The following is a 14538-nucleotide window of genomic DNA, read 5'->3' on the forward strand; positions in this document are numbered from 1 at the left end:
CTCAGGATTGTATATGGTGACATATATGTACTTTGGCAATAAACTTACTTTGTACTTTGAGGGCACGGTCATTTCACAATATGAATGGGAAAGATGGACAAGGTGATTGGATGGCAGAGGAAGGCACAGGGAATGTAGCTCTTATTCTGGATAAGAGGAAAAGCTGTGGGAACAGATGTACAGGAAATGGGACGAATACAGTTAGGAGAGGTACCAAGTCTCATGGTGGGGAAAGGAAAACTGGTATGGAAGGTGGCATTGTTAGAACAGATGTGACAGAAGTGTTGGAACCAGAAGAATGTAATGAGGTGTGAGAGGAAGTGTAGTCAGGTGGCTGTGAATTTATAATGAATATGAGTCACTTGCCAAAATTGAGATAGGGCTTTTGAGAAGGGAAGGGAGTGATAAACCAGAAGAAATTGGCATCAGAGATGATGAGACCTTAAGTTCTGTATAAGAGCAGGAAGCAGCATTAATATAATCCTCAATGTCCTGTTTCAGTCACCTTCCTACAAAAGCTGGCTTTAGCTATCAGAAACATGACTAAGAATCCAGCTCTTAGAGCTGATATATTAAATGCAGTGGCAGACATTGGCACCTTTCCCCTGATTGCCTCCGGTCACACCACACTCGTATAATAAACAAAGTCACTTTAGCAGTGAGTGCAAAGTATTCTGAAGAATTAACACCCAAAAGATGCTGATTGTCGGCAGCAGCTAAGCCCCGCAGTAACACGCCTGTGTAATAATCTTTTACTGACTACTGTTCAGTAGGTGATTATGTACTACCCTCAGGCAACACGGTGTTTGCACTGATAGAACAAAACTTGGTGGAGCTCTAAACTGTGAAAGTGTGTAAATATGTTGTCTAACACAGTGATATCAAAATTTCGCACCCCATTCTGAACTTGGATGGACGATGATAATGTCCCAGGTATAGAAGTTAAAACACTGATGATAATTGTAAATGTGCAATATGGTGTCAGTGACACATTGAATTCCACTTTCAAAAATTCACCTCCTTTGACTTCACAACTGCTGTGTGTGCACACTTAGAGTAAGCAACTGAGACTGGATTTCTTAAATGAGAAAATCTGCAGATGCTGGAAATCAAAGTAATACATACAAAATGCTGGAGGAACTCAGCAGGCCACACAGCATTTTGTGTGTGTTGCTAAATTTCTTGGTTGATTGGCTTAAATCAGAATTTGTGGATGTTGAAACCAGAACAAGTACAGTAAGAAAGAGTCCGTGACTGGCAGGGTATTCATCCATGTTAGGTGGTGGTTGGAAAGATTTTGTGGGAATACAAAAGTTCAAATTTGACCTTGTAATTCTGGCATTCCTCCTTAGTAGATGTAAGTTTAGTTGCAGGGTGTGGGATTTGTACAGGTTAAGAAGAAAGTACTGTAATTGTTATCTTGACAGTAATAAATGTCCTTAATCAGGAGCTTCTGACAACCAGGAATAAATTGTACATTATTCCATATTTTCAACTTGGGAGTGGCAATGTGGCTCACTGGCTTCAAGCAGCTGTGATAATCTACATTAGCTTTCAAACATGTTTCTTCAACAAATGCAGTTGGTATTTCGTTCCATTCCTTTCTTCCTCATTTCTGCTTAGCTTTTCCTTCAATGTATCATGCAGCTTACATTGGTTACTTCCTGATTGGAGGCTCCAGTTGCTCAAAGTTTCTTCTATGCATCTGTAGAGAAATGTATGGTAATCAATTAGGTAGAAGGAATGAGGTGTATGTTAGCATTCATTTCAAGAGGACTAAATAAAGAATGTAATGCTAAGGCCTTATAAGGCATTGGTCAGACCACACTTGGAATATTGTGGCTCTTTTGACCCTCTTATCTAAGAAGGGGTATGCTGACATTGGAGATGTCCCTTTCATTCCTGGACTAATGTATAAGGAGCATTTGATGGCTCTGGGCCTGTATTCGCTGGAGTTTGGAGGAGGGAGGAAGATCTCATTGAACTTATTGGCCTAGAGTGGATGTGGAGAGGAGGTTTCCTGCAGTGGGAGAGTCTAGGACCAGGTGGTACAACCCAGAATACAGGGACTTCCCTTTAGAATAAAGATGAGGAGGAATTTCTTTCGCTAAATGTTTGTGAGTCTGTGGAATTCATTGCCACAGATGTCATGGAGGTCAAGTCTTTGAGTATACATGAAGGAGAGGTAGATAGTTTCTTGATTTTTAAGGGCACAAAGATTGCATGGAGATGGCAGGAGAATGGGGGTTGAGTGGGTTAATAAATCAGCCGTGATGGAATGGTAGAGCAGACTCAATGAGCTGAATGCCTACTCCTACGTCTTATGGTCTTATCAGTAACCATCATATGCCTGTTGTCCCCTCATTCTGCTCTTGTATACAGTTGGTAATCAGATTGTAGTCTCCTTATCTTAAATTGTATATGATTGTAATCATATATTCAATGTTGAAATACCATACAATGGGCCGCAATTGACAGAATACCAACTGATATGTAGGATATGGAACCACATATGTGAAAATTTTATTCTCGCTATCAAGTGACTTTCTCAGTTTAATTTTACTCTTTTTTTTGTAATGTTATTTGTGCTTGATTTTAAAAAGATATTTATTTCCAGGTTACTGAAGAATGCATTGAATGATTCCCATTTCAATGCTCGATACCAGCATCTTCTTGGAGCCTTGCTGTGCTGTGTGGGGAAGGGCATGAGGGAAGAGTTTGATAAGCAGACCAAACTCGTCCAGATTCTGGCCAAGATAGCACAGAAGGTCAGAGACACCACTCTGTCAGCTCGCCAGGTCAGTACATGCAGGGACGATCTAATATTGACCTTTTTGTCCTGCTTGTATAGGCTGGTTACAGAGCACAATTACACCAAAGGCTTGTAGAGCCACATGCTGGTTTGTTTGATACCATCCTCAGTTCAATTTCCCCTGGTCAGAATGCTACCTCTTTTCTCTTTAAAATGTCATTGACTTAAATATTAAAAAGTTTGAGCTAAATCTCCAAGTTCCATTGCTTTTCTGATTTGTACTAAACTTTGATAGAAAAGAAGAGACAAGTGTCGTAGCCCTCTGAAATGCATTAGGATTTCCTGAAAAAGCTGGGCTTGACCCTTCTTGCTCTATCTACCTTTCTGGTCTTGCTGGTTGATCTCCCTCTTCTGGAAGACAGCATTGACACAGTCCAAGCAAAGGGCAGTGTGTTTACATGGAACACAACAACAGTTCAGGCCATTCAGCCCACAATGTTGTCTCAACCTTTTAACCTTCTCTAATTCTAGATTAATCTAACTCTTCCCTTCTACGTAGCCCTCCATTTTTCTATCATTTATATGCCTATCTAATGGCTTTTTAAATGTCCCTAATGTATCTGCCTCTTCCACCACCCCTGGCAGGGTGTTCCATGCACCTACCACTCTGTGTATAATTTTAAAAAAAAACAAAATCTTTCCTCTGACATCCCCCATTATACTTTCCTCCAGTCGCCTTAAAATTATGCCCCCCTGTATAGCCATTTCCGTCCTTGGGAGAACTATTTCTGGCTAACCAGTCAATCTATGCCTCATCATCTTGTACACCTCTATCAAGTCACGGTGGGCCGTAAGGACAGTAAGAAGGAAATGTCATTATTCCCTAAACAATACAGTATAACAACTATTTACATAGCATTTACATTGTATTAGGTATTATAAGTAATCTAGAGATGATTTAATGTATATGGGAGGATATGCGTAAGTTATATGCAAATACTACGCCATTTTATATAAGGGACCTGAACACCTGCGGATTTTGGTATCCACGGGGGGTCCTGGAACCAATCCCTTGCGGATACCGAGGGACGACTGTATATGCTTGGGGATTAAGACTGTTCTGTATTGTAACTGGTGTAAAGTATTGTATACTGCCTGAAGTTTAACATAACAGAAATTCCGAATGAAATTCATTAAATTTTTTTGCCTCTGCTGCAGACTGTTCTGCGTGAAAACATGGAGGTAGTGCAACAGTTCTTCAGCTTTCAGAATCATTGTCGTTTGCCTTTAAACCCCAGTCTTTTAGCCAAAGGGGTAAATCCAAAGGTATGTAATTTTCTGCAAATGTCAGTATGATCATTCCCTTCTCACTCATTTCTGCTTCTCTTAAAACTGTTTACTAAACTTCCAAGGATTTTTTTCAGTCATTTGGAATTGCACCACCCACATGGTCTGACCCATCATGCCTGACTCTCCCACTTTTTCCCGATCTCCTTTGGAAATACATCTAAACATTATTTTCTCATCAGTTCCAGGCCAGAGCCACACGTGCAACAATTCTGCATCAAGGACTGGTTTGTTATGCCTGAATAAAACGATCCAGGAATAGGTCATTGGGGTTTGCATGTACAATGGTTTGTAATGTGTTAATAATGACACAATCTTAATAATGACTCGCAACGTCTTCCCAACTACTGACCTATAATTGTCTCCCGCCCTTAAAACAGTGGAATGATATTTGCAATTTTCCAGTCCTTTGATACTATTCCAGAATCAAGTGATTCTTGAAAGATCATTACTAATGATTCCACAGTCTCTTCAACTGTCTCTGAACCCTGAGGTGCAGTCCATCTGGTCCAGGTTACTAATTTACCTTCAGACCTTTCAGCTTGCCGAGCACTTGCTCCTTACTGCCCCCCAACACATGAATTTCTGCCATACTGGTAGTGTTATCCACAGTGAAGATTGTTGCAAAATACTTAAGTTTGTCTGTCATTTCTTTGTTCCCCATTACTACCTTAACAGTGTCATTTTCAATAGGTCTAATATCCATTTTCACCTCTCTTTTACTCTTTATACTGTATATCTGAAATTTTAAAAAAAACTATTGGTATCCTCTTTGTTATTATTGGCTTACTTACCTTCATATTTCATCTTTTATCTCTTTATGGCTTATTTAGTTGCCTTATGTTAGTTTTTAAAAGCTTCCCAATCCTCTAGCTTCCCAATTATTTTTGTCATATTATATGTCCTCCTTTTTTGCTTTTATGCTGTCTTTGACTTCCTTGTCATTCTCAGTTGCCCTGTCCTCCCTTTAGATTCCTTGTTCATCTTTGGGATATAGCTATCCTGTGCCTTTTAAATCGCCCCCAGAAACTCCAATCATTCCTGCCATCATCCCTGCTAGTGTCCCCTTCTAATCAACTTTGAATCATTGCGTACAACCCTTGATTTGTTTGTTAGGTGAAGGGTGGCTGTCCACCCCTCTGAGAAAGGCACCCTCATTGTTCTGCCTTTATCGTTGAAAGGGCTGCCTACGAGACTTGATTCACCATGTCTGTAGTTATCATCCTGCCTTTGATCATCCATTGTACCAATTAAAAAGCATTGTACTGATTTAGATTGCAAAAATTTATTTCTTTATTAAGATACAGTGTGGAATAGGCCCTTCTGGCCCTTTGAACCACGATGCCCAACAATCCCATGATTTAAACTGAGCCTAATCACATGATAATGACTAATTAACCTATAAACCGATATGTCTTTGAACTATGGGAGGAAATTGGAGCACTCAGAGGAAACCCACAGTCATGGAGAGAATGGTCAAACTCCTTGCATCAGCAGCAAGAATTGTACCCAGTCACTTGTGCTGCAAAGCTTTGTGCTAACCACTACGCTATGGTGCCAACCCCAGCCCCCACCGATTGAAGGAAATCTGGATACTACCACGTGACAAGTGGTTATTATTTTTGCATCTGCAGGCTTGCTCTTTCTTCAATTCTAATGCTGTTCCTCTGAAGATTTCCTTCATCAATGCAGACCCTTTGGGGGATAACATTGACATCATCGTTAAGGTAAGTTTATCTAATTTGGGACACATTTTGAAACATTATGAGTGAATCTGTGCCAGTTACTTGGGACATGGCCAAAGAGTGCAATTCCTCTAAAGATGATGATTTCATGGCTACTGATTGACTTTGAATAATTTACTTGGCACAGAATGGTACGATGTACTCAGTTGGTATTCTCAACTTCTCACATGGAGGTTTGCCAGGCTTGGCAAGAGTGGAGGAAAGAGAAAGGATGATTGTAAAGCCAGTCATCTCAGATTACACTGACAGCTAAAGAAAGACACTGTCAGATCTGAAAGCAGCTCCTCTCACTGTGTGTGTCAATGAGCATAGTGTATAGAGCTGCGTGTGTGGAAAGAGGAAAAATCAAATGCTTTACTACTTGGAGATGGAACAGTAAACAGAATGGATTGATTTGTTCTTATGTGTGCTTGGCTCGTACCCCCAGTCAGTCATAAATGGATTTCTCAGAATGTGTAGTGACAAGTCAGGATTGCATTTTTAATCAGTCCAGTGGCTAAGAATATGATGGAGGTGACAGGAGCCAGTAATTATATTTGTGAATTAAATACTTAAAATCCCTTCGATTAGGAATCAGTTCTTGTATTCTGTATTATAATAATAACAATCGTCCTTGTTGGTTAGATCCCCAGAAACACAAACGGCTCTGACCATGTCTGGCTAATGAGAATAAATGTATACCTTTCGCTAGTGTCGGCAAAACAGGTCATTCTGTGTATATCATGGAATTTAAATTATTTCTACCAATGTGAATTGTTCATCTGATTTGAAAGGATGTACTTTGCCCAGACGTCCTTTGGGTAAAGAAGCCAAAAAAAAACTCATCTAAAGCAGCACTCAAAAAACGCTGGAGGAACTCAGCAGGTCAGGCAGCATCTGTGGAAAAGAGTAAACTGTTGACATTTCGCACCAAGACCCTTCTTCATCTAAGATAGTATGTCATAATTTTAAAAAATTCATTCATTTGCTCACATTTATTGCTTGTGCTTAACTGCTGCTGAGCTAAGTACTTGCTTCTGCTTTTCAGAGGAAGAGTCAACCATGTTGCTGACTTTAAATACTGGGGAAGGTGAAAGGTTACCTTCCATTAGAATATTAAGGATTTGATGATTTTTCTTTTTAGTTTTCTGGTAGATCTGCTGTCATCATGAGCTGGTGCATTTTCATTCCATTTTTTGCCATATAATATAGAACAGTACAGCACAGTGTAATAATTAATAATCGAGATTAACTGGATTTAAATTCCCAGTTGCTGAGCTGGGGTTTAAATACAAGCCACCAGATTGTCATTTTTCAAAGTGGGGGTCATGACTCCCAGGAGGATTTCAGGACGTTTAAAAAAAAGTATGTGGATTTGTTTCATCCATCACGGGTAAAGCCCTTCCCACCGTTGAGCACATCCACATGAAACGCTGCGGCAGGAAAGCAGTATCCATCATCAGGGATCCCCAACACCCAGGTCTTGATTTCTTCTCACTGTTGCCATCAGGACAAAGGTACAAGAGCCTTAGGACTCGCACCACCAAGTTCAGGAACAGTTACTTCCCCTCAGCTGATAAGCTCTTGAACAAACAGGATAACTTCACTCAACTTCACTTGCCTTATCATTGAAATGCTCCCAGAACCTATCAACTCACTTTTCAAGGACTCTTCATCCCATGTTCTCGATATTTATTGCTTTATTATTATTATATTATTATTATTACTACTACTACTTTCTTTCTTGCATTAGCACAGTTTGCTGTCTTCTGCACTCTGGTTGAAAGCTGTAGTTTGGCAGTCATTCATTGATTTTGTTACATTCATTGATTCTATAGATTTGCTAAATATGCCCACAAGAAAATGAATCTCAGGGTTGTATATGGTGACATATATTTACTTTGATAATAAAAAATCTCTTTGTACTTTGTAATCTTACTCATGGCTCAGCCCTACACATAAAGGCAGAATGGTTGCATATTGTATGACATCTCTGCCACTGATCTAATTAACTACTGCAACTCATGACTTTGAAATTCATCATTGTTTTAAAGTATTAATACCAATGCAATCCATTTTAATTTCTATTTCTACTTGCAATTATCTTTTTTTTAGAATAGTATGAAGTGTTTAGTTAAAGTTAACTGCCTATAAAAAAATATAAATTATCATTCTCCAATCAACTCTACAGTGAGGTTACAGAAAGAGGCCCATGTGCAGATCTTAGTAAGATTAGCAGTGGGAGTCATTGACATGACTCCTTATTTGAATAGTCTACCAAACCTTACAGTCTAGGTGCAGAGACGTAAGATGATAAAGCTCTGTTCTTGTAGAAACACTACCCCAATAAAGCTCCCTTCATGGAGAGTGGGGAAATTGAAGGATGTTAGGCGACCTGGACTTGCTATCCAGACACGAGCACAATAAATGTTGCATTGGTTCAATAACATAGACCTGCTACCCAGTATGGATGTAAATATCATCAGGAATCATTCTGTGCAGGAATGGAGGAGAGGCAATGGGATAACGGAACGTGCTTAACCCTTGTCATGTATGATTATTGTCCAGACTGGGGATGACTTGCGACAGGACATGTTGACACTTCAAATGATTCACATCATGAACAAGATCTGGATTCAGGAGGGCCTGGATATGCGTATGATTTTCTTCAAGTGCACCTCGACAGGTTGGGAGCGAGGTAAATCTCTTATTCATCTTGAGCTTGGGCAATTATTACTATGATTCTTCTTCGGGGCCACACAGTAGCATCGGGTTAGCATAACATTTTACAACGCCAGCTGTAGGATCAAGGTCCAATTTCCACCGCAGTCTGTAAGAACATTGTACATTTTCCCCGTGACCGTGTGGCCTCTTGGTATTCTGGTTTCCTCCTGGTGCTCCAGTTTCATCAAAGACATTTGAGTTGGGGTTAGTAAGTTGTGGTCATGTTATGTTGGCTTTGAAAGCATGCAACATTTGCGGTTTGCCCCCAGCACATTTGTCTGTTTGTTTACTTATTGAGATACAGCATGGAGTTGGCCCTTCCGGCTCTTTGAGCCGTGCCGCCCAGTAACCCCCAATTTAACCCTAGCCTAATCACGGGACAATTTACAATGACTGTGGGAGGAAACTAGAGCACCCAGAGGAAACCCACACAGTCATGGGGAGGACATGCAAACTCCTTACAGAACAGTGGTGGCAATTGAACCTGGATTGATGATACTGTAAAGCTTTGTGCTAACCATTATGCTACCATGCCGCCCCAGACTGAGGTGGTCGTTGATTTTACTGTATGCTTCAATGTACATGTGTCAAATAAATTTAATCTGTTAAAAAAAACACCTACCTTAAACAGACCTCTGTCTTGAGGAAGTCACTGATGAGGTCAGTGTTGGATCCACTGATGAGTGACTAGATAATTTGTAAAGTAATGCTGGCCTTCCAGTCCAGACCTCATAAGTATATGAAGACAAGAATCATTTTTGTCTGGTAGACCAATGAATTTGGGCAAGCTTTGTGGTCTTCATGTTTGAAGACTCCTTTCCGTTGCCACCCCATGTTGAATTTTATGATTGACATCTGCGTTTGAGGAATAGTGCATTCAGGAAGATTCTGCAAAGGTCTCGAATGATGGGAAAACTTGACAAAGTATCCCAAACACCTAATGCAGTGCCCAATTCCATTTTGCTGAACAAAAGATTCCCCGCCCCCTTTAAACTGTCTCATAATCATTGTGCTCTTTATAATTTTAACTAATATGACCCTCAAAGATTTGGTTTTGTATCCTACTTAATATTTCTCTCTGTTAAAGAGAATTTTTGGACAACACCAAAACCAGTATTCCATCTGATAGTGTGTTTTTTTTTCACCTATTATGTTTATTTACTTATTTATTTACTGAGATACAGCATGGAATAGGCCCTTCGAGCTGCACCGCCCAGCAATCACCCGATTTAATCCTAGCCTAATCACAGGAGTTGGTGATTGATTTTAGGAGTAAGAGATCTGTGACAAGTCCTGTATATATTTGGGGAGAAGAGGTTGCGTCGGTGGAAGAGTACAAATACTTGGGCGTTCACCTCAACAACAGACTTGACTGGAAAGACAGCACCATGGCTGTTTACAAGAAGGGGATGAGCAGCCTCTGTTTTCTAAGGAAGCTGAGGTCCTTCAATGTGTGCAGCAGGATGTTGTAGATTTTTTACCAGTCTGTTGTAGCAAGTGCAGTTGTCTTTGCTGCTTTATGTTGGAGGAGTACCCTCGGTGTGTGTTGGTGAAGCAAAAGGACTAAATAAACTCATTAAAAAGGCTGGATCATCCTTGGTTACAATCCTGACTCTTTTGAGTTAGTGGTAGACAGGAGGTCACTGAACAAAACAATTATTCATTATGGACAATCTAGCACATCCTCTCTATGACCTACTGAATAAGCAGCGGAGCACCTTTTTGAACAGACTCATTCAACTTCGCTGTCATAAGGATCATTGCAGAAAATCTTTCCTACCAAGTGCAATAAGCATATACAGCAGTTCATCTCTGTGCATCAGGAGAACACACATCATAGAACAATAGTTTCTGCTTTATTATTTCATACGTTATTATTGCACATTGATACATTGTTACTGTGTATATTATTTTGTACGTTATTATTAGTTAAGTCTGCACACTGCCAAGTATGTTTTTAAATATTGCTGCTGTAACAAAAGAATTTCCCACTCAGGATCAATAAAGTGGTTATTATTATTATTATTATTATTATATACAATGACCAATTAAACAAACAATCGGTACATCTTTGGACTGTGGAAGGAAACCAAGAACACCCTGAGGAAACCTACACAATCATGGGGAGAACGTACAAACTCCCTACAAGGTCCCTTTTGACATTTAAGTTGTACATCGTATTAAGTGCATCCAATGGCCTGTCTCTGGAGATCATTGGTAATTACTAAATCTAACTAGATATGGCTGCTTAGATTATATCTGATATAGTGGCTCTGTCGGATGTCATCTGATAAGTCAATAAGGTAACCATTCTGAGCCTGGATGTTGTCTGTCAGTGGGCATTTAATGTTTAGTGCTATTGGGGGTAATTATAATGTGCTGTATGGGCTGTGATGGTTAACCGCCTTCCACCTTAGTAGCATTGTTGCTCCTGTGACAGGAGATTGTAAGTTTAACCTTAGCACTTTAATGTTGTAAGAACACCGCCTTTCATGTAAATGTCAAAGATCTCCCGCGGCTCTACATTGAAAGACAGATATTTTGCCCAGTTTCTTGGCCAATAATTATGTTGAAGCAAAGCAGCTAAAATCGATTAACTAGTCATTATTTCATTGCTGTTCTCGTGACCTTGCAGGCAAAGTGGTACAGTTCTTGCATTAGAATTGTGATTACAATTCAAAAGTAACCTATCAATTGTAAGTTGTTGGATGACCTGTGATTGTGAAAGATGCCATAGAAATAGAGGTTTTTAATCTTTCGAATCAAAATCAGGTTTAATATCACTGACATATGTTGTGAAATTTATTGTTATGCAGCAGGAGTGCATGGCAATACGTAATAAAAACTGTAAGTTATAGATGTATATAATAATAAAAACTAAATTATAGTTATATAATTAAGTATGTGCCTTCAGTATCCTGTACCTCCTCTTGATGGTAGCAATAAGAAGAGGGCGTGTCCTGGGAGATGGAGATCCTCAATGATGGATGCTATCTTTTTGATGCATCACTGCTTGAAGATGTCTTGGTTGCTGGGGAGTTCTTTCCCATTCAGTTTCCTGCTTTGTGCAGTGTAGGAATTAAATCTGGTAACTTCCAATGTGTTTCAATGGATCGAAGTTCAGCATCAAGGAGACCATGAAGGAGAAAAATGAAATCAAGGTTTAGCAGTTGAACAGTCCATGGAAATGATGCAATATCCTGATTCAACGACCACTTCTGGATTTAGCAAGGTAACAGCCCATACCTGCTGTGTACATTTTTCAGTCACTGTTTTTCATGTTTTTCAGGAATGGTGGAGTTGATTCCCCATGCAGAGACCTTGCGGAAAATCCAGGTGGAGCATGGGGTGACAGGATCTTTCAAAGACCATCCGTTGGCAGAATGGTTACAGAAACACAACCCAAATGAAGAAGAGTATGAAAAGGTGAAGAAAAACTGTCAATTTCTTTTTTTGCATTTTGGATTTGCTCATTCCCTTGTACTTGGCTTTCACCTGACATCATTCACTTCTGCATAGAACTATGTCAATTCCCTTCAGGTCGGGTGAAGCTAGAATTAGAGGTCAAAGGTTTAGGGTGAAAGGTGAAATAGTTATGGGAAAACTGAGGGGGGAACTACTTCACTCGGTGGGTGATGTGAATGAGCTCCCAGTGGAAGTGATGAATGTGGGTTCAGTTGTGATATTTAAGAGAAACTTGGATAGGTACATGGATTAGAGGGGTTTAGAGGGCTACAGTCTGGGATAAAACCAGGCTGGCAAAGATGAGATGAGGCAAAGGACCTGTTTCTGTGTGCTAGTATTCTATGACTATGTGGAAACTTGCAAACACCAACACTGAGCTTGGCATTCTTGCCAAGCTTCTATTCACACTCATCCCAGCTTAACAAAACAGTAGTGCCCTCTTTTTTTTGCCTGAGAAATCAAACAATTTTCCATCTATTTGCATGAGGCTTTAAATCTAAACTTTTTTTATTTTGGCTATCTGAGTTAGAAATGGAAATATTGAGATCCAGTTGAGAACTCTCAGATCTGCAAAGGATTATGCCTATAGGTCTGGAAACCGAGAGGAATATCACTCTGCAAAGCAGAAGTTTAATAAAGCTTTAAAAGTGGCGAAAGCTAGAGAGAGACTTCAGCAATCATCGGGCAGTCTGAAGTTCTCTGCGAAGTCTTACCAACTTCAAACTAAAGTGCTTCCCGAGCCTGCCCCTCATCAACTTTGTCTAATCAATTCAATCAGTTTTATTGCTGGTTTGATATGGACAATCAGCATCTACCTCTACTCCGTTCCTCTGATCCTGATATGCTGAGCCCCTAATCTCCTCACTTTCACAACCAATCCAATGTCACCATCCCCTCATTCATCATTTTAGTCTCCCTCCCTCCAGCCCATCTTCTATTTTCTGTGAAGCAAGAGGACATTTGAAACCTATGTGGAAAACAGAAAGTTACAGGCCGTGATGGTGTCTTGCCTAGTACTCAAAGGCACTGTGCAGATCACCTGTCTTCACTGAGATATTTAACACCTCCCTGCAATTATCCAGGGTTCTGGACTGCTTTAAAGTTGCTACACTTGTTCCAGCTTCCAAGAAAGATAAGACCACTGGGCTTGATGACTATAGACCAGTTGTTCTGACTCCAATAGTTATGAAATCCTTTTGATATTGGCCTACCTTAAGTCCGTTACTAATCCTCTTCTTGACCTGCTGTAGTTTGCTTATAAAACAAATCACTCAGTTGAAGATGCAGTTAACTTTTCCATTCATTAAATTCTTCCACAATTTGGACTCCCCAGCACCTATATCAGGATCTTGCTTGTGGATTTTAGCTCTGCTTTCAACACTATTGTTCTGGAGTTGCTCCTCAGCAAGCAAACCCAGCTGTCTGTACCCTACAGTGTTTATCATTGGATTACAAACTTCCTGACAGGATGGAAGCAGTTTGTAAGGCTAGTGTCCTACGTGTCTGATTCAAAGTCTATTAGCCGAGGCTTTCCCCAGGGCTGTGTTCCTTCACCCCTCCTGTTCTCACTTTATAGAAATGACTGTACCTCTACAGACAAATCCTTTAAAATCCTAAAGTTTGCACATGACATGACTGTAGTTGGTCTCATCTCTAATAATGAAGTGACCTGCTATCAAAGAGAGGTGAACTGTCTTGAAGCATGGTGTGCTTGTAGCAGCTTGGAGATTAATGCTATCAAGGCAGTGGAAATGAGAATTGACTTCCGTCAACAATCTCCTACCGGCCCTCCATCCTTGGAAATTAATGGTAAGCTATGTCTGTGGTCGAGTCAGTGAAATTCCTGGGGAATACCATTACCAAAACACTGGAAGTGAGCAAGCACACTACATTCATTACTAGGAAAGCCCAGCAGAGATTCTTCTTCCTGTGTTGGCTTGCAAGACTTAGCATATCAGGGTGTATCCTGATGTACTATTACTCAGCCATCATTGAGAGTTTTCAGACCATGTCTATCACCGTTTGGTTTCCTGCTTCTCCTTACCTCTTCGAGTCCAGATTGTAACGTATGGTCCACTCTGTGGAGAAGATGATGGGCTGTCAGCTATCGACATTAGACCTGTTCATTGTCAGAGTAAAGAAAAGTGCTGAAAAATTACTGCTGACTCCACCCACCCGAGCAGTCACCTATCCAAATAATTGCCATCAGGGAGATGCACCAAGTCCGTCACCACCAGGACCACACATCACTTTCTTAACTTCTTTCCTGTAGCAATCCAGTTTCTCAACAAAACTCACTCAGGTGTAATACCCTAAAGCCTGATTTATACTTCTGCGTCAATTCGACGCTGTAAGTACTGCGTCGCCGCAAACCCGATGCGGATCCCTACGCCAGAGCCTGACGCGCACCTCTCCAAAAATGTAACTATGCGTCGCGGCAACACAGAACGCAACAGCTGTGATTGGTCCGCTTGGTAGCATCGCATTTCCTCCTACGCTGCAATAGCTTCCCATTGGGCGACTGAA

General features: G+C 40.4%; 1 protein-coding gene across 1 annotated transcript in view; it reads left to right on the forward strand.

Annotated features, from left to right (window-relative positions):
- pik3c2b (phosphatidylinositol-4-phosphate 3-kinase, catalytic subunit type 2 beta) overlaps positions 1-14538 on the forward strand; it is a 168403-nt gene that overhangs the window by 119258 nt on the left and 34607 nt on the right. Inside the window, exons 19-23 of the mRNA XM_072278776.1 lie at positions 2618-2798; positions 3971-4078; positions 5734-5826; positions 8392-8521; positions 11837-11973. Of these exons, the coding sequence (XP_072134877.1) occupies positions 2618-2798; positions 3971-4078; positions 5734-5826; positions 8392-8521; positions 11837-11973 (649 nt within the window). The remainder of the gene's footprint in view (positions 1-2617; positions 2799-3970; positions 4079-5733; positions 5827-8391; positions 8522-11836; positions 11974-14538) is intronic.

This window comes from Mobula birostris, chromosome 14 (genome assembly GCF_030028105.1).
Source record: "Mobula birostris isolate sMobBir1 chromosome 14, sMobBir1.hap1, whole genome shotgun sequence".
Taxonomy (NCBI): Eukaryota; Metazoa; Chordata; class Chondrichthyes; order Myliobatiformes; family Myliobatidae; genus Mobula; species Mobula birostris.